General features: G+C 43.1%; 1 protein-coding gene across 1 annotated transcript in view; it reads left to right on the forward strand.

Moving 5' to 3' along the window:
* Nucleotides 1-21992, forward strand: part of Crim1 (cysteine rich transmembrane BMP regulator 1 (chordin-like)) — a gene marked incomplete at its 5' end in the record, with an annotated part of 145127 nt that overhangs the window by 105285 nt on the left and 17850 nt on the right. Inside the window, 5 exons of the mRNA XM_013517514.1 lie at nucleotides 1900-2056; nucleotides 4595-4716; nucleotides 5812-6021; nucleotides 9875-10090; nucleotides 14798-15019. Of these exons, the coding sequence (XP_013372968.1) occupies nucleotides 1900-2056; nucleotides 4595-4716; nucleotides 5812-6021; nucleotides 9875-10090; nucleotides 14798-15019 (927 nt within the window). The remainder of the gene's footprint in view (nucleotides 1-1899; nucleotides 2057-4594; nucleotides 4717-5811; nucleotides 6022-9874; nucleotides 10091-14797; nucleotides 15020-21992) is intronic.

Here is a 21992-nt window from a genome sequence, read left to right on the forward strand (position 1 = left end):
GGAACACTTCCGAAACATACTACTCAGTTCTTGTCAAACGGTTTAAACTCAGATGGGTCTGTAACAGCTTTGCTTAGGGTAAGTGAAGAGCATTCTAGATCAAGGTCTATGGAAAAGCCTTTTTTTTGCAGGACCAGAAAAAATAAAGGCACACATGTGTTCTGAATCTAAAGGTTCAAGGAATTTAATTCCCGAGAATGCTGACTCTGGGAAGTTGTAGGAGTGTTTTTAATTCATCTGTTTCCTAACAAATCTTGGTATCATGACTGTAAAATTCTCAGAGTAGAAAAATGAGCTTAGATCTCTGTGTCAGAGAAGGAAATGTAGCTGTGAAGTCTTCTCCCTTTTTCATCATTCCCTTAATAATGGAAGATGAGAAATAATGGCCTTCCTTCCAAGTCATAATTACAAATTTTTAAATGAGCCATTTAGAATTTCTCTTTTAAGGATGCAGATTAGTATTCAGTTGGCTCACAGTGTGGCACAGACCCACGAGGTTATGCTAAATGCTATGTGTAATGAAAGGTTATGGAAACGACAAAGTAGAATATTATGCCATAAATCACATTTTCCTTTTTAAAAGATAGCAAATTAAATATGCAAGTATTGCCAGCTGAGATTCATAAAAGATGCTATCTTAAAATATTTATGTAAAACATAAACCCATTTTACCTATTAATTATAGTTAGGGTTTAATTTTAGAGTGTAAGATCTGTCCGTAGAGGAGACAAATGTGTTCTGGTTTTCCTAGTGACTTATGCATTATTGCAATATTTATGCTTAAGGGGCATCCAAATAAAATAAAAGTGCATTAGTCATTCCTACACTAACAGTCCCTGCTTCCCATCATAGCAGTCCACACAGCAGCATCCAGCCCTACACTTGCCGTCTCCACGTCTGCTTCCTTCTTTACGTACGGCGTTCTTTCCAGTTCTGCATTTGATTCGCATAGATCTCAAATTGCTTTATTATGCCATCATGCACACTTTTACTACCTTAACATTTTTATTCTCTGTATTTTCTGTTAAGCACATGTTAAAACCATGTTAGGCTTCTGTTAAGCTAATATATTTAATAGGTTTTTTTTGACAGTCACCATTGTTTCTATCGTCTTTTTTTGCTCCTTCTAAAATAATGTGAAATAATTAACAGAGGACAGTTAGAAATCAGTGTAAACTTCCAAATAGTAGTGGGACGTTAATATGAATATATCAATACTTACAGTTTTTAGTCAATAAGTATCCGAATACTGAATTGTTTGGCAACATGTAGGGAAAATGATAGCTAAATGGATCACTGAGTATTTCATTTTCTATCATGTTGTGAGAGATTGCTTTTTTTTTTTTTAGGAAAGTAAGAAATCCATTCTACCACATATGGATGTGGCAGTGTTGATGTGCAGTGTTATATGATACATTTTAATACCCATAAGAGTAATTGCTTGTGAACATGTAAGCACAGCTTTGCCTGAGATGGTCATGCATTAGAAATAAAATATATAGTGAAATTCAAAGTGTTAAGTTTCTAATTCCAATACTTTAACATAAATGTCATTAGTGATTTCAAGTGACTATTAAAAAATATATGAAACAGATGCACTGGGTTATTATCTATCAATAGTTACCAGCCTACGCTTCACTAGAAGCCTACCAGATTGGATTGGGCTTCAGAAGTGCATTTCTAAGTTGGATTGTACTTGCGTGTTATTACCAAAAGGTAGAATCATACTGTGACAACCATGAAATAACACAGCCTGTACTTTTGAACTGTGACTGATGCCATTGTCCAGCTGAGGAATTTGAATCTGTGAAAGATTGGAGGGGTTATGGAAGATACTGAAGCAATGGTGTATTCTGGTCTGTTCTTTGGAAGAAATGAGCCATCCATGTGTCTTCACAGGGGAGGAGCTGTGCTTGAGCCGTAAACAAGGCTGCACCTTGGACTGTCCCTCCGGTTTCCTTACTGATGCCCACAACTGTGAGATCTGTCAGTGCCGCCCAAGGCCCAAGAAGTGCAGACCCATCATCTGTGACAAGCACTGTCCGCTAGGACGCCTGTATGTATTTCCTAATCTGCAGAACCTACCAAGTGTAGTTTGTTGAAATGTTCATACCCATTTTGTTAACGTTTCATGTATTTGAGTGACAGAATCAGTGGTGCTATAAGTCCAGAATATCCATAGTGGTTTTGTTAGGTAATTCAGAGAGCAGAGAAGCGATTCTGTTTCTGAAGATAAGAATCAAGTTTTATTCATCCTCTTTTATGGAAATGATCCAGATACCCTCTGGATCTGTTGTGTGAGACATCCCCATAGTCAGGTCCTTTGAACACTGTCAGGGGATTGGAAATCATCTTGTCATAAGGCCCTGCTGCTGTTAGCACTGCAACTTTTCATAGCTGTCGTAGGCACTATTTTGTGATAATTTAATTAATCTGTACTTTAAGGTCAGCTGAAGGGCACTCTTGTAAATATCAAGCATCCTACCCACTATGCTGTGATGTCTAACTTCAGACATGGTCAACATTTTATAATATTTTTCAAGTCCAAGTAGATTATTTCATGGGGGAAATAAAACATATCTGTTTCTTTGGTCTGTATTAACATTTGTGTCTGCCTTTATATCAAATTGATCCCTTAAAAGCATTACCTTTCAAAATATTGTTGTACCGTTCTTTCCTTTGCTGTCTTCCATCTCAATCTCAGTCTTTCCAGTTTTATATATTTAATAGCAAATTACAAGGGATTTAAATCCATCATCTTTTGCCCATCTTCTTTCAGTTATCATTTTTATTCTTTTCAAAATTCTAAGTTGGGAAAGTCCTCATTTTAACTGGATAATTGAGAATATTATTCTTAAAAATTCTTCAAATATAAATCTTCATTATTCTTAATTCTAAAATAGAGATATAATCCCAATGAAAGTATAGTTATTCCATTGCTTCTATCATGTAAAGTGTCATCTTCCTGATGATAGTAGTGACAGCCACTCACTACAGTATTACGACTGTTTAGAATCAAGGTCACATTCAAATCCAGTGCACATCATGGAGAGAAATCTCTGGGAAGATGACAGATTTCACTTTGTATTTCTGATGGTAAGCACACTCAGAGAGAACCCTGTTAATGGTTGTGGACTCCTGAGCGTTGAACTGGCTGAAAAAGACACCTTGACCAAATTCCTTATGGGAGTGTTAGACAGCCCTTGTCACTCGGCTTATCGACTGAGTGAACTTTGTGAATGCTCATGGTCAGAATGGATGGGTGGACAAACCAGAATAGCAAATAAAGCCTTGATAGATCTAGAAAATGAAGTAGCATATGACATGAGTATAATTCATTTACTGCTTTCTTTATGTTGAAATGAGATCTTCATATTTAGTACTGCCTTAGCAAAATGGTAGTTTGTCAGTTAGATAGTTATGACATATTAAAGGTTTCTCACAGGTCTGTCATCTGTTACATCGCCTTCATTTGTTCAAGATGAGACAGAACGGGTATTTGCTTTCATTTGGCTATCGTACGTGGCCACTTAGTGTTCCTTGGGATGAAACATAAGGTGCACACAGAGCAAGTCTTCCTATTTATGTATGTATGTATATATGAGTCTTTTTGAGACAAGGTCTCGCTATATAGTTCAGGCTGGCCTTGAGCTCACTGTGGAGCCCAGGCTGGTTTCAAACTGCCTCAGCCTCCCAAGTGCTGCGATTACAGGCATGCGCCACCACCCCTGGCTAAGTCTTCCTCTTTAGAGGCCCAGTCAGCACCAGGTCTGTTGAGGAGATGGTGAGCTGGGAGCCCTCAGCCTTCCAGCTGTGGAAGAGGTGGGTGGGTGGCTAGGTGTCCTTTGAGTCGTTCTCTTTTTAGAGAAAAAAAAAGTTGGTTTTTATAAACATTTACTTATTTTACATCATCTCCCTCATCAATACAGAATTTAGAAAGACAGTTCCTCCACCATTTTCTTTTACCTCCAACACACTTAGTTCATACCTCATTGACGAAGGGTGTGAAACACCATATTTTTTTCTAACTAGTCCTAAGGAAATAGCTACTGGACTCTGACTGTTGAAGGGTTTTATTCTTTATCAACATTTAGGAAGCCTCCCAGGACTATGGGTCCTTAAGTCATATCTTCTATAAGTTTCAGTAGATGTCTCATTAAATTTTTTACTAGTGTCTGGAATTTCTCAGAGGCTGTGTCTTGGGAGGAAGCCTGGGGGCCCAAACAAAAGAAGGATTTTGTCCCTAATGCTAATCTCCAGTGTTGTTCAACTTCCTGTTCATGGAGTTGCACATTCATCTTTTCATATGGTGACACCAATTTTCCTAATTAAATCAGTGGTCATGTCTCTGGGATTCTGACAGCTGCATCCCAGAAGCACAGAAGTACTTCGGAAATTCTAAAGCTTGGTCTTGGGTGGGCAGTGGTCATAGCCACCGGGAGCTAATTACACATCACCCTAAGAGTTTTCAGAGCAGAAGTCGAGTCATTATGCTTAAGTGGCAATATCCCCTCTTTGACCCTTGGTTTGAATGCTTGGGCATCATTTGAGACTTCTTGATTTTCTGACCTCTGGCCAAATTTTAATTACCCAGGAAGAATAAGCACGGCTGTGACATCTGTCGCTGTAAGAAATGTCCCGAGCGCCCTTGCAGTAAAATCTGCCCCTGGGGCTTCCAGCAAGATAGTCACGGCTGTCCTATCTGCAGATGCAGAGGTAAGTATGAACACACAGCCCTGCCTCCTCAAATCAGCCAGGGGCATGGAAACAAAAGAACAGAAGGATGTTTGGCAAATGAAACGGTTTAAGTGATTGCTGCTCTGGCACACATGCCACTCTCTGTGGGACCCACCCATAGAGCTCCCCTTGCCTTTCATCTTAATGGAATAAAAGCTCAGAACAGAATTTAAAGCAAGCATATGATGGCTAAGCACATTCACCAAATTAATCACTTCTGAGCTCTGCAGTTTTACTTGTCTCTGGAACTTTAGCCTAAAGCTAAAGTTTATCTCAGCCTCCATAAAGTCTCCTTCTGTTCAGGAATGGTGTTGATACAACTGATATAGTAAAGAGCCTCATTTCATTGCCCCTGAGGGGAGGTGTAGGATTTCCTGGAAGCACTTGCCATCCAAAGGTGTATATAAGTACAAACCCTGGGCATCCCTTCTACCTGAAACTCTCGCTGCAGGGACATTCCTGAGACCATTAACTTTGTACCCAGTCTGCATTTTCTGCCCTTATCTCAGCCCCAGCCCCACCCATTCCATTCCAGTTTGATGTAGTTATCACCCTGAGACATAGATTAAGCAATAGAAGATCCCTAAAGTTTGCTCAGTATTTTCTCCAAGTTGAACAGTTACCACCTTAACTGCAGTTAACAAAAATCAGTTGCTTCAGTGGTTCTGTGGGACAAAAATCTATAGTTGTAAGGGGCCCAGGATTTCTCCATGGGGTATAGCTTCTGAAATGATAATTCTCTATATTCATTAAATAGATAGGAATATGTGACATCCATTATAAAGCCAATACTTGTTTAGTGTGGAAATATGACAAAATAGAGTGAAAGGAGTAGAAATTAGCAATAATCCTACCAGTAGAAGAGAAACAGTTTTGCAAGCTTTTATCTTTTTTTTTTCCTGAAAACTGAAAGCCTGTTGATTTAAATTCCTTTCCTAAGCATTTCCCACGTCGCTGACTTGTTCTCTGTAGCCCTAACATGTGGTGGCTGGGTTCCATTCCCTGTGAGGACACTCCGGGCCATTTCTCCTGTGCTGTAGCTGCTTCTTTACCAGGCTGCCTTTGTCTGTCCAGAGGTCCCTGCTTCAGCCGGGCCACCTGTCCTGTCAGGCACATGCCTGTCCATGGATGGCCACCATCATAAAGATGAGGAAAGCTGGCATGATGGGTGCCGGGAATGCTACTGTCACAATGGACGGGAAATGTGTGCCCTGATCACCTGCCCGGTGCCTGCCTGTGGCAACCCCACCATTCATCCTGGACAGTGCTGCCCGTCATGTGCAGGTAAAAGCCGGCTGCCGTCTCATGTGCTCCAAATGCAAACGACTCTTGCCTTGCGGGGCCTCGTACACACCCACGACCCCAGGGGGAAGTGTAGGGGCAGCACCTGGGATTCCTTTCTGTTGTGTGGTGTCTGTGAACATCAGCCACAGAGTCACCGGTACAGTAAATGATTCGCCAAAAACCAGAGAAAATGCTAAAGCTCTAAAAACCACGCTCATTTTGGAAGGGTTCACTCTACTATATTGATATTTGAACTGCTTTTTTGTAAAGGCTTCTGGGTATATGTGCTTAAATCTAGCTCTGCTGCATTTTACTAATGGTGAATCAAGGCTGAATACATTAGTTAATTTGAGGGAATTGCTTCTAGTTTATTTCACAAAAGCGCACCAAGTAACACTGGAGAGGAAGAGAAGTATTGAAGTCTGTGGTGATGGCTTTTTTAAAATAATGCACATGCGGCACTCTTTCCAAATGAAAAAATTTAGAGTGACGAAGGCCACACACTAAAGCATATGAAGTCATCATGATGGTGATCAAAGTGCGACATTAGAAGAATAGAACAGATCTGTAACTCATGGGGGTCTGAATTGTGATTGTCAGTAGCACTAATTATTACCATAATACCTCATCTAGTGCCTTCTGGTTCAAAAGCTTAACACAGTTTTGGATCTGTTATTTCTCCCTCGGTGCAGGTCACTTTGAGTTAGGGGGAAAATACACTTAGAATGTCTTTCATTTGGAAAATAGACACAGAAAAATTAACTCTCTTACCCAAAGTTAAATAGCTGGAAGGCCGGGTAGCAGGGAGGTCTCCCAAATACCACACCAGATTTCTTTTAAAGTTTAAATGTAGTATCATATTTTAAAGTCATGATTATCTTCTGGTCCATCCTGGTCCTGCTTATGGGTCGGTCTGTCCATGCAGAAGGTGTGGCCAGGAATCTGAGGCCTGGTGCTTGGCAGCAAGGGAGGATGAGCCAGGGAAGGACAGTGGTTCCTGGCCTGGCTGCACCTGCATTCCCTACTGCAGCCAGGGACAGAGGAAAAGAAGAGTGAAGTCCCTCTCAGCTCTGAGAGTCTGCTCACCTCAGTAGATATACGTGCAAACTGACAGGGAGTTCCCATACCCTATAGAGGAGCAGAGGCAGATACCCGTACAAAATAAACAGTTTATTCCATTTCCTCCTGGGTCCTTTGGGTGTGCTCTAAATCAAAACACTTTCCTTTTCACATATTTTGCCAGCTAAATGTGAAAAACCACTGTGTCTACCATATGGGAAGGCAAAGCAGCAGTTTAATTTTAGAGCTCTCTTAGGGGGTGGGAATGTCATTTTCCCCTCCAAGAGACATTCTGTAATCACAGATGAGTGTAGAGGGTTGGTTGGACCTGTACCTGCCTCTCCGTTCACACGTGTCCTCTCAGTGAAAATGTCCCAGAGTCAGAGTGATAGAAATGCAGACATGACTAAAAAGAGGCAGTTGACCCTAAACTGAGTCAGTGGAACCAGAAATACCTTCCTCTGTTACAGAAATGGAAAATGTTATATAAACACACCGCTATTGACAGGTTATCGTGAGTGCCTGACTATCTGGATGTACATGTAAAAAGCACAGTTCTGTAGATGGATATGCAGAGATCTGATTCTTCTAAAATCTTTGCTTCAGTAGATTGTCACGTGTGGATTCTTACGACTAGAGACCCTATAGAGCAGCAGTCCCCAACCTCTTTGGTACCGGGGACTGGTTTCATGGGAGAAATCTTTGCACAGACTCATCGCCCCCTCAGCCGCACCTCAGATCATCAAGCATTAGATCTTGTAAGGAGCATGCGACCTAGGTCCCTCACTTGTACAGTTCATGGTGGGTTTCGAGCTTCTGGAACAATCGAATGCTGCCACTGAGCAGACAGGAGCCAGGGTGAAAACAGGTGAAGCTTCCCTTGCTAGCCGCCCCGTTCACCTCTGTGGTGCAGCGTAGTTCATAACAGCCCACAGGCCAGCACTAGTCTAGAGCAATTACACTCATGGATTCCAGCTTTGAAGAGTATTTTCACCCCTTTTCCATTCAGGGACCCGCTGTTTTGTTGTTGATGTTGCTGTTGATTTAGGGGGTGGTTCTGGGATGAATGGGCAGCTCCTGAACTCTGCCAATACCACAGATACGAGATAATACTGCCTCACGTTTTTTATTCCTCACCCACCACCCTTTTCTCTCCTGTCCGTCTCTCCAGCTCTTCTGTTTGGGCTGAGGCATGTAGGATAGCAAAGCAGTGAGGAAGACAGGCCACCTCCGGGCACACGTGCTTTCTCCTGACCACTCTCCTTATGTCTGCGTTTAAAGTGTGGCAGTTACCTGTCCTCTCACAGCCTATTTGGAATGTAGTCATGGATCGTTTTCCCAGTATTAGAGTTTTGATGCTCTTGGAAGCAGTATTTTCTTTCTTTGTAAAATACAGGAAATGCATTTTAATCCTCTTATCCCAGGTTGGTTTTTATTCTAATTACCTTCCTGTAGTCCATGCACATACCAGAAAGTTTGGTAGTTGCTAGCAAATGTAAGCATTAATGTCAGTTTTTTGTGACATGTCCACTTGGTCAAAGTCCCAGTCTTTCTTAGTTCTCTTGAGATTCAAGCTGTACTGAAAGTTACTTCCTTCACTGGAAGTCGCCCACACCACTTCTATCTCCTGAGGGTGGTTGACTCTCATGCTGGCCACTGCTTCGAAAGTAACCGCGCCAGTGCAGTCCTCGACAGTCTCAGCCCTGGTCCTCTCCATGCAGGCAGGGAATTCTCCAGGGGCTCCTCTTCCATGGAGCTGCAGGCCTGAGCTAGCCAAGATGTCTCCAGACTATTTCTCAGCAGGATTCAACACTGTCAACACCTCCTTGAAGTGCTTGTTGAATTTGGACTACATCAGTATAGTTAATGTCTTCATACTTCTCATTTTCCCAGCACAACTTCAGGGCAACTCCTAGTACCTCTCCAGATATTTCAACATTAAATTCCCTCTCTATCATTATCATCTCACCAAGGCACCCAAACCACCTCTCCTTTGGGGAAAGAAATCATAGTTATCATCAGCCTCTCAGCATTTACCTCTCTGACTGATGAGATCACCAAACAAATGTTTAGTCTCAGGTGAGGGTTTCCAGACTGTTGATTCCATGGGAGCATTCCTGCCCAGCGTGCTGGCAGCTGGCCGAGATTAGGTGTGGCCTGTTGACAGCAGCCGTGTGTCCAAGCATATGAGGGCTGAGGCTCCCAGAGATAATGAAGTGGATAGGGCATATATCATTTGGAAGTTCTGTTTAATCTGGAGGTGTGTCCATTATCCACACAGCCAAAGACTTGGGCTGCAGGACGTTGGCTACACTTAATACTCTGAGCTTACAGTTTCCTCCAGTGTAAAACAGAATAGTAGTGCCTACCTCACAAGGTCAGTGGTGAGGAAAAGAAACGAATAAATGTGAAATGCTTAGGGTGGAAATAATTGGCCCATCGCAAGCATTCAGTGAGTGAGAGATCGTATTCTGAACAACTCCTGTACATTCCCTGGGATGCCTGAACAGAGTCCGCTGCCAATAATTTAATTCTCACGTTGAATTCTCTTGTGACTATTAATAGATTCGAGCCGCTCGACCTCACTTCCTGAGATTGGCTCCTCTGCCACTGTTTTCTGTCTATGCGTGGAATATTGTTCTCTTCCTCACTAGTCTCATTAAGGATAGAGTGAAATAACTCCTCAAAAGATTCGTCTTTCCCTCCCTTAAAGCAGACAGCACCAGGTTCTTCAAGAGCCAGAAAGACTCCAGATGACTAATTTTTTGTGTTTTGATTTTGTGTCCTTCCCCAGATGACTTTGTGGTGCAGAAGCCAGAGCTCAGCACGCCTTCCATTTGCCACGCACCCGGGGGAGAGTACTTCGTGGAAGGAGAAACGTGGAACATTGACTCCTGCACTCAGTGCACGTGCCACAGCGGCCGGGTGCTGTGTGAGACCGAGGTGTGCCCGCCGTTGCTCTGCCAGAACCCCGCGCGCACCCAGGACTCGTGCTGCCCACAGTGCACAGGTACCTGCCGCCCGGCCTGGGCGCACTTGGCGGGGAAGGGGAGGCCGCCTGGGCGCTGGGACGCCGCAGGACAAGGGGTCAAGCTGAGCCCCACAGGGAGCATCCGTGCAGGGGCCCAGGCAGCAGCGTCGGGCGGCCTGCTTCCTAAATTCATTCCTTCTGCCAACCACAGATCTGTGCAGTGTACCCTTGCACCTGCTGCGACTTTGAAAAGGAAAGGAGATTGTTTCTTTCTGACACTCTGTCCCTTAACCCTGTATCTCAGACTCCAGGAATACGCCGTAATAGAGGTAGTCCCTGCATGCAGAATTATTCCAGAAATAATTTTGCTAAGGTGAAAAGTCATCTTTATTTCTAGTAAACATGAAGAATAGTTATTGATAAATAATATAAATGAAATTATTTGAGAAATATAAAGTACTTTAAGACATGCCTAATATTACCCCCTCAAACCTGTTACAGTTAACAGGTTAAGGTTCAGCAGTATTAAATGACTAACACTGTGAATGTATAAGGACTGTTTTTTTTATCATCTCTCAGATCTTAGCTGGTAAATTTATGATCGTAAGAGAAATATAATAAAAGTTTGGCACAATTTTAAATATGTTATTGGTTTTAAAATTAAAATGCTACTTAACACTAGAATATGTGACTTGTACAAAAGATACTTAACTTGATACAGAAAATTACCAAGTGGGCAGAATATCTGGTTTTATTTTGGTGTTGCTTAATCATCTCATCTTTTCAATTTAAATTAATAACTACTTGTCAAGTGTTGCTACTCAGTAAAACATAAACCCTCATATTTCATTAGTATTTTTTCACATTGGCTGTCCAGAATCTGTCATTAGATCCAGCCTATTCAGTATCTCAGTCCTTCTCAGGCTCATGCTGATGGCATCTTTGAATGATATCAGATGAACATGCAGCGGTAGCTGTGTCATTGGCTATTGTCATTGAGCATTGTGGCCAGAATGTTAGCATCTTAGTTCAAAATCTTTGGTGTTATTAATCCGACAGGCTTAATTAGTGCAAGGTTTTCTCATGTAAGGAACAGTTCCTATGTATTGAGTTTTTAAGCTATGTGATACATTCACACCATATTTTTTATCCTTATCACTTTTACTCATGTTTTCTGTTATTAAAGACTCGTGAGTATTCATATCTTCCTGGTAGAAACTATTTGAGTGGCCCGTTCACAGTGGCCTGTTCATGACATTGAGCTTATATACATCAAGTTACTCACCTAACAGACATTCATGGAATTCCTGAACTGAACCACAGGATCATGAGATTAATTCAGATAGAAAGGACTCCTGTCCCAAGAGAGGAACCGAACAAGCCAGTGCTCCACCTTAAATAAATAATGATAAAGAAGGCAGAGGCATGCCTGAGGAGGCGGCTTTCAGAGTGCTGTGGTCCAGAAAGCATTAACTGGAGTCAGAACTGCCCTGGTGCCCTATGAGCTAGGAGGGAGTTGAATACAGGAGTGGCTGTAGAGGAGGCAGTAGGAAGAGCACATCCAGGACCCTAGCCCGGGTTTCTTGAGGGGACACTGGACTGCCCTTGGGCTCAGCCAGCAGGAGAGGGAGTGCTGAGGGGAGATGGCCTCCTGAGAATGCTAGGAGTGGGTTTCTGTGATTGGACACCTCAGGCAAATGTGTATGCACAAAGCCCCGGAGTTCTGGCCTGCCAGGTGAGGCGTGGCATTCCTGCCTCCTTCCTGCAGATGCAGCAAGCACAGCACTGTGTGCTGTCTTTGACTTCTCATGGATGAACTTAGGCCTGGGTGTCTATTTTTTTCTTTCTGTATCACTTGAGGATACTTCACTGATAACCCTCTTTTTAAACCCTTAAGGTGTTTTGTGTTATGTATCAGTATTCCAGAGGTTGCTCTTAAAATGCCTTATAAGAGCATATCTGTAATAATTTATATGTTAAAATGAGCCACCCACCCATTGATTTTTCCAGGCAGTCTACTGATAGCTGTATTACAGCAATAAAAAGGTAAAACATCATAAAACTCAAAATAACAATTTTTTCATATCATGGTACACTTTCAGAGTAGCACTGTTGGGCCTGGCGTGGTGGTGCACACCTATAATCCCAGCACTCAGGAGGCTGAGGCAGGAGGATTGCTGTTCAAGGCCCCACACCGGCTCCATAGTAAAAACTCCAGGCCAGCCTGAACTACACAGCAAGACCCTAGCTAAAAAAAAAAAAAAAAAAAAAAAAAAAGTGGCATTATTAAGTGGTATATTACACAGCAAGAAAAATACCATCTCTGACCTTAGGATATGTATATGCTAAAATGCTTTGAAAATAATACACCTGTACACAGGAAAAGCTGTCCTGTGTGGTAAGTCTATCCGAGGTGCCTTGCTATGCCCTGTCTTCCTCTGGGCCGGTGTAGGGCAAGACCTGGAATGTAAATGGGCTCATGAAGAAACAGCGTTGGTTTCTTCTTTCTGGCTTTTAAATCTGTCGTCATTCTTTACTTGCTATCCTGGGTAGAAAGCATAGCATGGAAAAGAGAGGGATGTAGCAAGGAAGGAAAGTGAATGGGCGACTGCCAGTTACAATACTGGACAAAGTAAAGCGTGAATGTGTAGAAGGAGAAGTGGAAAGAAGGGTGCTCGCTTTGGCAGCAGCGCATACTGAGGAAAGAAGTGCAAAGAGGAATCTCTGAGGAAGGAAAATGGAGGAAAGGCCCAAAGACAAAAGGTACTGGGGCAAGAGATTCCAAGTGGCGTTTGCAGTCCAAGTTTGGCCCAAAGCGTCCTTCCTGCCGGCCGAAGACAGCACGCTCGGCACCGCAGCTCTCTCCCTCACTCCGGCACTGCCTGCACGCCCCGATGCCTTCGCAGTCTTTTCTCAGCCTCAGTAAGGCCTCTTGTTTCTGGAGTATTCAATTCCACTCTCCTGTCATTGCTTCCCCATTGCTGTCCCTGCCTCCTTTCCTAAATTTTTGGCCCCAAAATTGGTCATTACTCACAAGAACTAAGCCAGTGTGACTCAGAATCCTGGTGATTTGCAGGGCCCTGTGTTGAGAAGCATGAGTTGTCCTTATTTCCGGCCAAACCAAAGGTAGCAATGGCCACTCTCTTTAAGAAATTCTCCATAGGCATAGCTGACCTTGCAAAGGCCCCAAAGAAAGAAAGCCCGTTTTACCCTTGTAAGCTTTCGTACGTGGCTGAGATCTATAGAACCTTACTTGAAACAGGACCCAGGGTGTTTGGGGAACAGTAGAACCAGCGGCTCTTCTTTCGTTGTGTCTCTGCCTTTGGGACTGATAGTAGAGGATCTGGTTCCTGTTTAAAGAGGATGTTTGGACCTGTGGTGTTATGCGGGCCTCCCTCTGGCCCTCACAAAGCGCCTCAAATGAAGCAGCCCCCGTGGTCCTCCCAGAGGCACCCCTCTTCAAACCAGACTTCTCTGTGGGGTGCATCTCTGAGGCAGATGGAGGAAAATAGGACATTTAGAGTTTCTGCGTCACGTGATAACTACATGTCTATTGCAGTTATTTCTGCTCCCTGGCTGAAAACAGCACAGTTCATGCAGTTGATTCAGAAAAGAACATAAAACTCAACAGCGTAGCCCTTGAAAGAATGTCATTCTTTCAGGGATTTGCTGGGTACAACCATCATGGCTATTTCTAGACTCTTTGAGTGGTGAAGGTGGTTGGAAGTATTTTCTTTCATCAGTGAAACTGTGACATTTCTAAAGTGAGTCCCTTGCTAACTTAACATTTTCCTTTCTCATACCTCAGTTAGATTTCTACTTGGGGGTTTCAGTGATTGATTTCAGTGGATACCGACACCCCAAGAGAAATACACACTTTCTGGTAATATTCTGTTCTATTTCATGCTAAAGCTTGATCTAGGGACCTAAGTCTTTAAATAGGAAAGACACAGATAACTTGCAAGTGCATTCTCTATGGTTTCACCCTTACGTGTGATTTCTTTCAGCCCTTTAATGTGAGCACTTGAACACTGGGATGTTATAGATAGGTGCGTTTTGATAGTCTGATATGATGACAGTCTGTTCAGGTATTGATTGGTTAGGACTTCATGTGGTACAAGTAAGAGAAAAACCCCACTACTAATTTTTGAACAAATAGGGATTCATTTTACCTACCTTTCAAGAATTTTGGAGGTAGACGTGTGTCAGCACTGCTTCAGTGGCTCGGTGACATTAAGGCCTTTCCCTTACAGATATGATAAAGGATCGAGGCTACCGTCAGCACACACATACACAAGGCAGGAAGACAGTGGAAGGATGAGGATAGCAGCACATCTGCCCTTGGAAGAAAGTGAACGCTTTTCTAGAAGTCCCCTCATGAGCTGCAGGCAGCAGCTGGGTGGCTTGTGGCATAGTTGCAAGGAAGACAGGATTGTCCTGATCAACGTTATACCCATTTTGGTCCAAGTTCTGAACCTCTCCATAGAAAATTAAGGCTGTGACACTAGTGTGGGATAAGCAGCAGTCTCTGCACTATACCTTTTCTGATCTTTGTTGTTTTTTTTTTTTTAATACTCAAGAACTGTCTGAATCTGACTTCCTGGTTTGTGACTGAACGTCTTGCGTAAGGAAGCACCGAGCCCCAGCGGTGTGGTGCAGGTCTGATCAGTCCACGCGACCTCGCTGTGCTCCGAGGTCGGCGGCCTGCATTGTCTCCCTTGCTGACCTTCATGTTCACTTTTCCAGATGAACCTCTTCGGCCTTCCTCATCCCACAATGACAGCGTGCCTAGTTACTGCAAAAATGACGAAGGGGATATATTCCTGGCAGCTGAGTCCTGGAAGCCTGACGTTTGTACCAGCTGCATATGCATGGATAGCGTGATTAGCTGTTACTCTGAATCTTGCCCTTCTGTATCCTGTGAAAGACCTGTTTTGAGAAAAGGCCAGTGTTGTCCCTACTGCCTAGGTAAGATCAAGAAAAAAAAAATACTTTCCTCTACCAGTGGCTACTAAATCAACACTGACAGCTATTTGCCTAGATCAGTTAATATTTTTGAAATTGGTTTTTCTGATTAACATGCCACGCAGCCCCAGTGTAAGAACCGCAAGCAGGGGAAAGCCGTGGCAGATGTGCTGTCAGGATGATCATGCTGAGCATAAGAAGTGCTGTCTGAGGACGTGATACTGGTACAGGGCCGTTGTGTACTGTTGGGGTCCTTTGCTGGTTTAGGGTGTTCATTATCAGAACTCTTCTCTCTACCCAGTTCCTTGCAGTGCTCTTTTTATTCACCATTTAGTAATAAAACTTGCCTTTGCCTTGAGATTAGCTAGATACGAAATACTAATCTCCCTGATTTTCATGTCTTACGATACTTAATTGATTCTCTTTATGCCACATCGCTGTCAGTGTTGATAGCCCAGGCTCACAGAGTGAGGCTTGAGTAACTGACACATACCCCTCTGCTTCTTTTGACCCATGGTGAGACATCCCATGAGCGGAGGACATGTGTCCGTTAGCCCCTAACATCTGCACCAAACTGGTCCTGTGGACATAAGGCAGAAGCTGTTCCAGGAACCAGAGGCAGGGCTGAGACAGCTGGCACCTGTGATTAAGGACAGTCCCTGTTCCCAAGGCGCCCACTCTCTTTTATTGCTTTTGCATCCAGTAACATTCATAAAGTCAAATGAAAGACAGGCGCACCTCAGTCCCTTGGTTAGTGAATCCATAATCAGAGGAGCCGTGAAAAACTACACCCATTGTATTAGTTACAGTGACAGGTGTTGTACATGTATTGTTGGAGATTTTGCATCCTTCCTGGACACAAGTCACTGCAAATGTTTGGGGTGATACTGGCCACAGAATTGGTGGCAAGTCAAAACACAAGCTCTGTTCTCAGGAATTTTGTGGGGCTGCACTTTCACAGTGAAATAACCAGGGTATTAAGGTTGCAGATACTGGATTCTCTCCTTTAGAGTAACCATTTGTATAGTGCATTCTTCAAATCATGATACTTTTGAGGGTGAAATGGAGGGTATTAATAATTACGGGACAGCAGCCACAGACTAGGAGTATCTGAAGCATAGCAAGACGTATGGCAGCTCTTACTGCCAGAGACGACCCATAAACTTTATAGCTCCTCAATGAAGCCAAAAATATATTGAGGTGTATATCCAGTTTAGCACTACTACTTGCTTTTTCAAAGAGCTGACCAAAATTCGTACAAGAAATGGCACTGCCTTTGGTGAGCTCTAAATGACAGATATAGTCTGTAGGGGGAATGGTGGCCAGTATCTCCCCACCAACATACCAGAGTCTCGATACTAAAATAAAGGACTCTTAAATCAGCCAGGAGGGCTTGGGTCCTCCTTGGGAAACCAAGGCCCAGGAGGCCTGAGAATTCCGTGTCACTTTTCAGGAAAAAAGCCTAGCAATGGAGCTCGTCTGTGTTGAGAATTCTTAGACTGTTTGTTGGGAGGAATTTTCCTGTTCTGTTTTACTGCCTAGTTGGTAAAACAGTAATTAGTAAATTGTTCGACTGGTGAGTTTGTTTCCACATCATAACCGTGAATTGCTTGTGTCTCTCACAAAACCATCATAAAATCAAAACAGTGGAAAGAAACCTGCAAATCGTAGTGTTCTGTATCCACCTTTTTGTCATTTGCTTTTTTCCCCTTTTCCTTCATACTTCCAATTCCTGGGTCATTTAGACGATACCTTCATGTGCAAGAAAAGACCGATTTCGCCCAAATTTGTGATTTTCAGTTAGATTTCAAGGACTTTCACTAAACTGTGGTCCTGTAAGGACATAACGACGTAGCAGAATTTTGTTTTGGCACCCGCTCTCAACAGCTGCCTCCCCCCACGGGTGCACGTGTAGCTGTTCTGTAAACCTGTGACTTACCCACAGGTGGCCGTGTGGGGAGGCCTAGCGCTGGATAAACAATAACGGTGTTCTGTGTCCGCCTGTTCATCTCCGTGTTTCATACCTGTTGTGTTACTATTAAAATAGTCATTAAGCCCCTTCGTCTGCATCATTCTTGTTCAGTTAGATGCCATCCTTTTCCTCATAGCCCTGCTGTGCCCAAGCATTCGAATTTCAGTTCGTGACTGCAGTTGAGGGTTTTCCTGTCTTAACTCTCCAGTTTGCTTTTTGGGTTTGGTCTTGTACCAGGTGAGAGGTCCTGACTTCCAGTGAGCCTGGTGCCCCTGTGTAGGGCATCAGGCCTGTGCAAAGCCAGCACACCCAAAATGAGTTCATGACCCCAGAAGGATCCCGGGAAAGGAAAGAGGAGAAACATGCCATTGTTTGTCCTGTCTGTCCGGAGAACATGGAGGATGAGAACCTGCAGGGTTGCCTGGCTCTGGCTTCCCTGGTTCTACTCCAGATGGTCTGTTCATGTGTGCCTCACTGAGCAGCTGCGCAAAGTCAGTAGCCCAGCCCGTGGTGCTGACCTCACCATGGCTGCAGGACTCCTCTCGGCGTGGTGATCTCTGGAGTTAGTCAAACACGGAGCTATAAAAACCTCACACCTGCCATCCGGCTGGCGTTTTTTTCTAGTGCTCAAAAGCTGGAAGTGTGCTTGCTTTCACCTTGTGAAGCATCCTTTTTTCTTACCGTAAGAGAAATGCAAAGTGGTGATCCTAGTAAAAGTAGCCCTGTAATTACCAGTATTTGTGTTCCTTTCAGCCAGATTATCAAGTCACTAATGTGCAGTGATAATGCTTCTCCCTTGATGTGTGAAGGCCTCATATTATGTGTACTAATTTAATAGAATGTCTAATGCAGACATAATTGATAGGATTGATGATTAATTTTGAAAAGTGAACAGCTTTGTCTAATTACTTATAATACCCATCATTAGGGAATTCATCCCACTGGAAAGAAACTAAGTAGTAATTACCCAATCATTTTAATGGAACATCTAATTTTCTAATGTTTTGTACCCTGGCTTCCTACACAGATACATGTAAACTTGGATTTATTTTTGTAGTTTCGTTCACTCTAAGAATGGCTTAAGAGATGACCTGAGTATGAATCAGGTGTAGAGCAAGGGTCTGGTGGGATTTCTTACATGTGACAGTAGATGAGATACGTGGTTCCTTGTACATTGAAGACGCCTCCATTAAGATACGCTTCACCAGGCAAGACAGGGCTGGCTGAAGCATCCATGGCCTTATCGTCGGTCACATGCTACCCACCTCTCCAGGTCCTTTCCAGAGCAGAAATAATACTTAGGGTCGTATTTGTCAGCTGGAAATCCTGAGTTTCAGTGCATGCCTTTCACTTAGGTTTTTGTCAAAGGTTAGTTACTTGGGCAATAGTTGTTTGGGTGTATTGTATATAATGTGATATCAATATATATGTGGTTTATAGTTTCCATTTGAACCAAGTTAAGGTATTCTGATCATGTGGCTGAGTCACCTTTAGAATGCCTTTATCATATTTCTTTAAGGATCTGTGAAAACGAGCTGTATGGTAGGTAGTACATAAGAACTATTTTCTTATAGGTTGTACATCATCTGATTAGGGTTTGGCTATTTTTTAAATTTACTCTATATACTATATATTATATTTGAAATGGAGCTGGCCTGGCTCGTGTCAGAATTATTCTTATTTGGCTGTGATAACTGTATAATGATCGTCATGAGCTAATAATTCAGTAAGGTTCCCTCTACTAGTTTTAGAGGTCTATTTTTTATATTAAATCAGTCTACTATACAACATTCCTTTTCCTTATATTTCTGTTTAACTGTATCAAAACAGTATCTTAGATCTGTGTGTGTATGTACACACAGAGACATGTACACACACATATATAGTATCTCTTTGGAACATCTGTTGATCATTGTGTATTCACCTCAGCCCAGAAATCAAGTATATAGTAAATATTTAATTCAACATCTTTAAAATACACAACTCATGGCATTCAGTGTTACACATTTTTAAACCATAATGTTTTGATACTGGCATCTTCATTGGAACATTTTCACAGCTGCTTTTCCAATGCATTTCTTTAAATTAAAAACTTCTGCACATTGGAAACAACTTACCTTAGAGCCAAAGAGTTAGGATCACAGCTGTGTCACATACTAGCTGTATGTCTTCGTGATAGGATGTAATCCTATCTCAGTTGTCTCCTCTGTGGGGTGAAAATAATGCTGCTGTCCTGTGCTTCACAAAAAGAGCTATGAGAATCAAGTGACAGTGTACCTAAGAGCAAATACTTTATGAACGGTGAACGTGGTTGGAGATGAGCATTGAGCGGGCCTCACAGATCGAGCTGAGCTGAGTAATGCACATCCAGTAGACCCTCCTGTCTTGCCGGTAGATGCAGGACGTGGCTTCTGCAAGAAGAAAGCTGCAATACAACATCTCAACGATGAGCTTTGGTGCTGTACCTCGTCCTGCCTGGTTTTGTCTTTAAAACCTTAAGGCTCCTCCTGTCATCTTACTGTGATCTAGGTGGAAACGGCTGCTTTTCTGTGATGCAGATGTGTGGTGACAGTCCCTGCCCCCCAAACTTCACTGCCCCTCCCCGTCCCCATTCATTGTCAGATGGGAGGAAGTGGGACGCTGTATTTTGTTTACGTTGAGAGGCTGGTCCTACGTGAAGAGTGGAGGTATCCAGCATGATCTCAGCAAGGGGTGTCTCTCGCCAGGGCAGACCCTCCTGGGGTAGGGAAGAGCTGCTCTACATCTCCTGTCCTTCACAGCTGTGGGTCGCTGTGGCCCCTACACTGAGACCCACATTATCACAGTGAGTGGGAAAGTGACCTAATGAAAGGAGACTTGTGATTTAATGAAAAGGCAAGGGAAAGGGAATGCGTGTCTGTGTGTTGTTCAGAATGTGAGAGTACGGACATTCTGGTTGTCAGACACTGTACTAACTTTGGAGGTGGTCTGAAGTTCCTCAACAAAAATAAACACATTTCAGCTGGTGTAGGTTTTTTTCTGCAGCCTGGCAGGCATCTCTTCCTGCATCTCCCGCAAGAAGCTTCCTTTCCCTTCAGTGTTCTTTTCAGGCCTGTGGCAATGTGCACAGAAATTCAGGCGGCTCGGTTACCTGGGGGAGATCCTCTGCACTTGAGCTCTTGCCCTGCGACACTTTGGTCTTTTTCTTCGTATGTCCGTCCAGGAGGCCAAAGCAGATTTTCTACCCTCCAAAGGTCAGGAGTGTGAGTGAGACTCTCTGAAAGCTGCAGCTGAAGCCTAACAGAATTAGGGTGAGACAGGGCGAAACATCTGTAGCTGCAGAGACTGGCCAGTCTGGGAGTCAGGTGGCTTCCACTTGAAGGTATTTCTCACTAGATGCTGTACTCTTTTACACAGACCACTTCTTTTAAATCCTAAAGGAAACTTGATTTGTTTCTTCTTTGGCCCATCTTGGTCTTTCATTGTTCCTGCTTGCCTTTTAGACTACATTTATTTATTTCAAAAACGATTTCTTTGTATAACCGCCACGTACCAATGGATGTACCTTGGATTGTAGGCCTTGCTATGAATAAGACTGCATTTAAAGCTGAAAAGTGAAATGCTCCCTTGAACCATCAAGGAAGTCTGAAGTACTTCCTTCATTGTGTTTACCAGTTCGATAAGATTTCTCTTTATGGAACACAGTGAAATTTATAATTCATTTATTGACTTGGAGCCCTGGGCAATCATCTGTTCGTTCCAGTATATTGAAGAGACCTGAGCCCAGTGTGGTGGTGCACCCCTGTAATCCCAGCACTCGGGAAGCTGAGGCAGGGAGACTGCTGTGAGTGTGGGGCCAGCCTCTGCTACAAAGTGAGTTCAAAACCTTTATAAATAGACTTCAGTTTCCCATCCCAAAAACTATATGGAAGAAAACAAAGCAAAGTAGACTTCTGGAAAAGGACGTCCATAGCCGAGTTAGCTTTCACAGCTGTTAGGACATCATGCAGAAGCCAGAGTCAACCCCTCTACTGATATTTGTCTTAACTTTTTTCTTTTTAAAGATAGTTAAGAACAAATGTTTTCTGTATTAGAAACTGAAAGTTATAAAATGATCAAACTTTAAATGAAATCAGTGGATTTTTTTTCAGCCAAAAATCTCTATAATCATTTACTGACCTAGTCACTATTGGTATAGTGGATCGCTGCCTCATTCATACTGTCCCTGCACCGGCAAAGCTCCGGGCTCTGCCCTCACACTCTTGGAGTGACGTCCCCTGAGCTGGCACAGTGGGACTCAGTGTCTGTGCTTGAGTCCACACACCTCTTAGTGACCTCTGCGTTGCTTGCTCAGATTCCTGCTTCATTACAGTTTCTCTTCGTCTCCTCCTTATGTTGTTTTTAAATTACAGTATTTTCTCAAGCAGGGGTCGCTCATCTTTTATGTATCCCCCAAGCTTATATTCCCAGCTCTTGATACAGAAGCAAAAATGACATCACAGGCCAGGGATTTAAGTGTGCTATCAGTTAAGAGAAAGTAAAATACATGAGTATGAGTGGTAGTTTGCTCCTTTGTGAGCTAAAGAGAGAATATCATACTGCATTGTAACAGGTGTACACTCACATTTTAAAAACTACTTTCTCTATACTTATTCAAGTCAGCTGTGTAATGACCCAGCTGGTAATACGTGGCTATCTTTTCCACTTCATTTATAGTGTACATCGTACGTTGGTACCTTTGTAATATGGCCAGGTATCTGCACATCTTTTCAAAACCTTTGGTACAGCCAGGCATGGTAGCACACACCTGTAATCACAGCACTCGGGAGGCTGAGACAGGAGGATTGCTGTGAGTTTGAGGCTAGGTTGGACTACCTATGTAAGTTCAAAGCCAGCCTGCACTACATAGCAAGACCCTGTCAAAAAAAACCAATACGTTGGCACATCCTTTTAGATGTGGACTCACACAGGCTTATGAGACCCTCTGGATCCAGAAGCATTTGCCATTACAGCTGGGTTTTGAAC

Source organism: Chinchilla lanigera, unplaced genomic scaffold, assembly GCF_000276665.1.
Source record: "Chinchilla lanigera isolate Chin_1 unplaced genomic scaffold, ChiLan1.0 scaffold00040, whole genome shotgun sequence".
Classification (NCBI taxonomy): domain Eukaryota; kingdom Metazoa; phylum Chordata; class Mammalia; order Rodentia; family Chinchillidae; genus Chinchilla; species Chinchilla lanigera.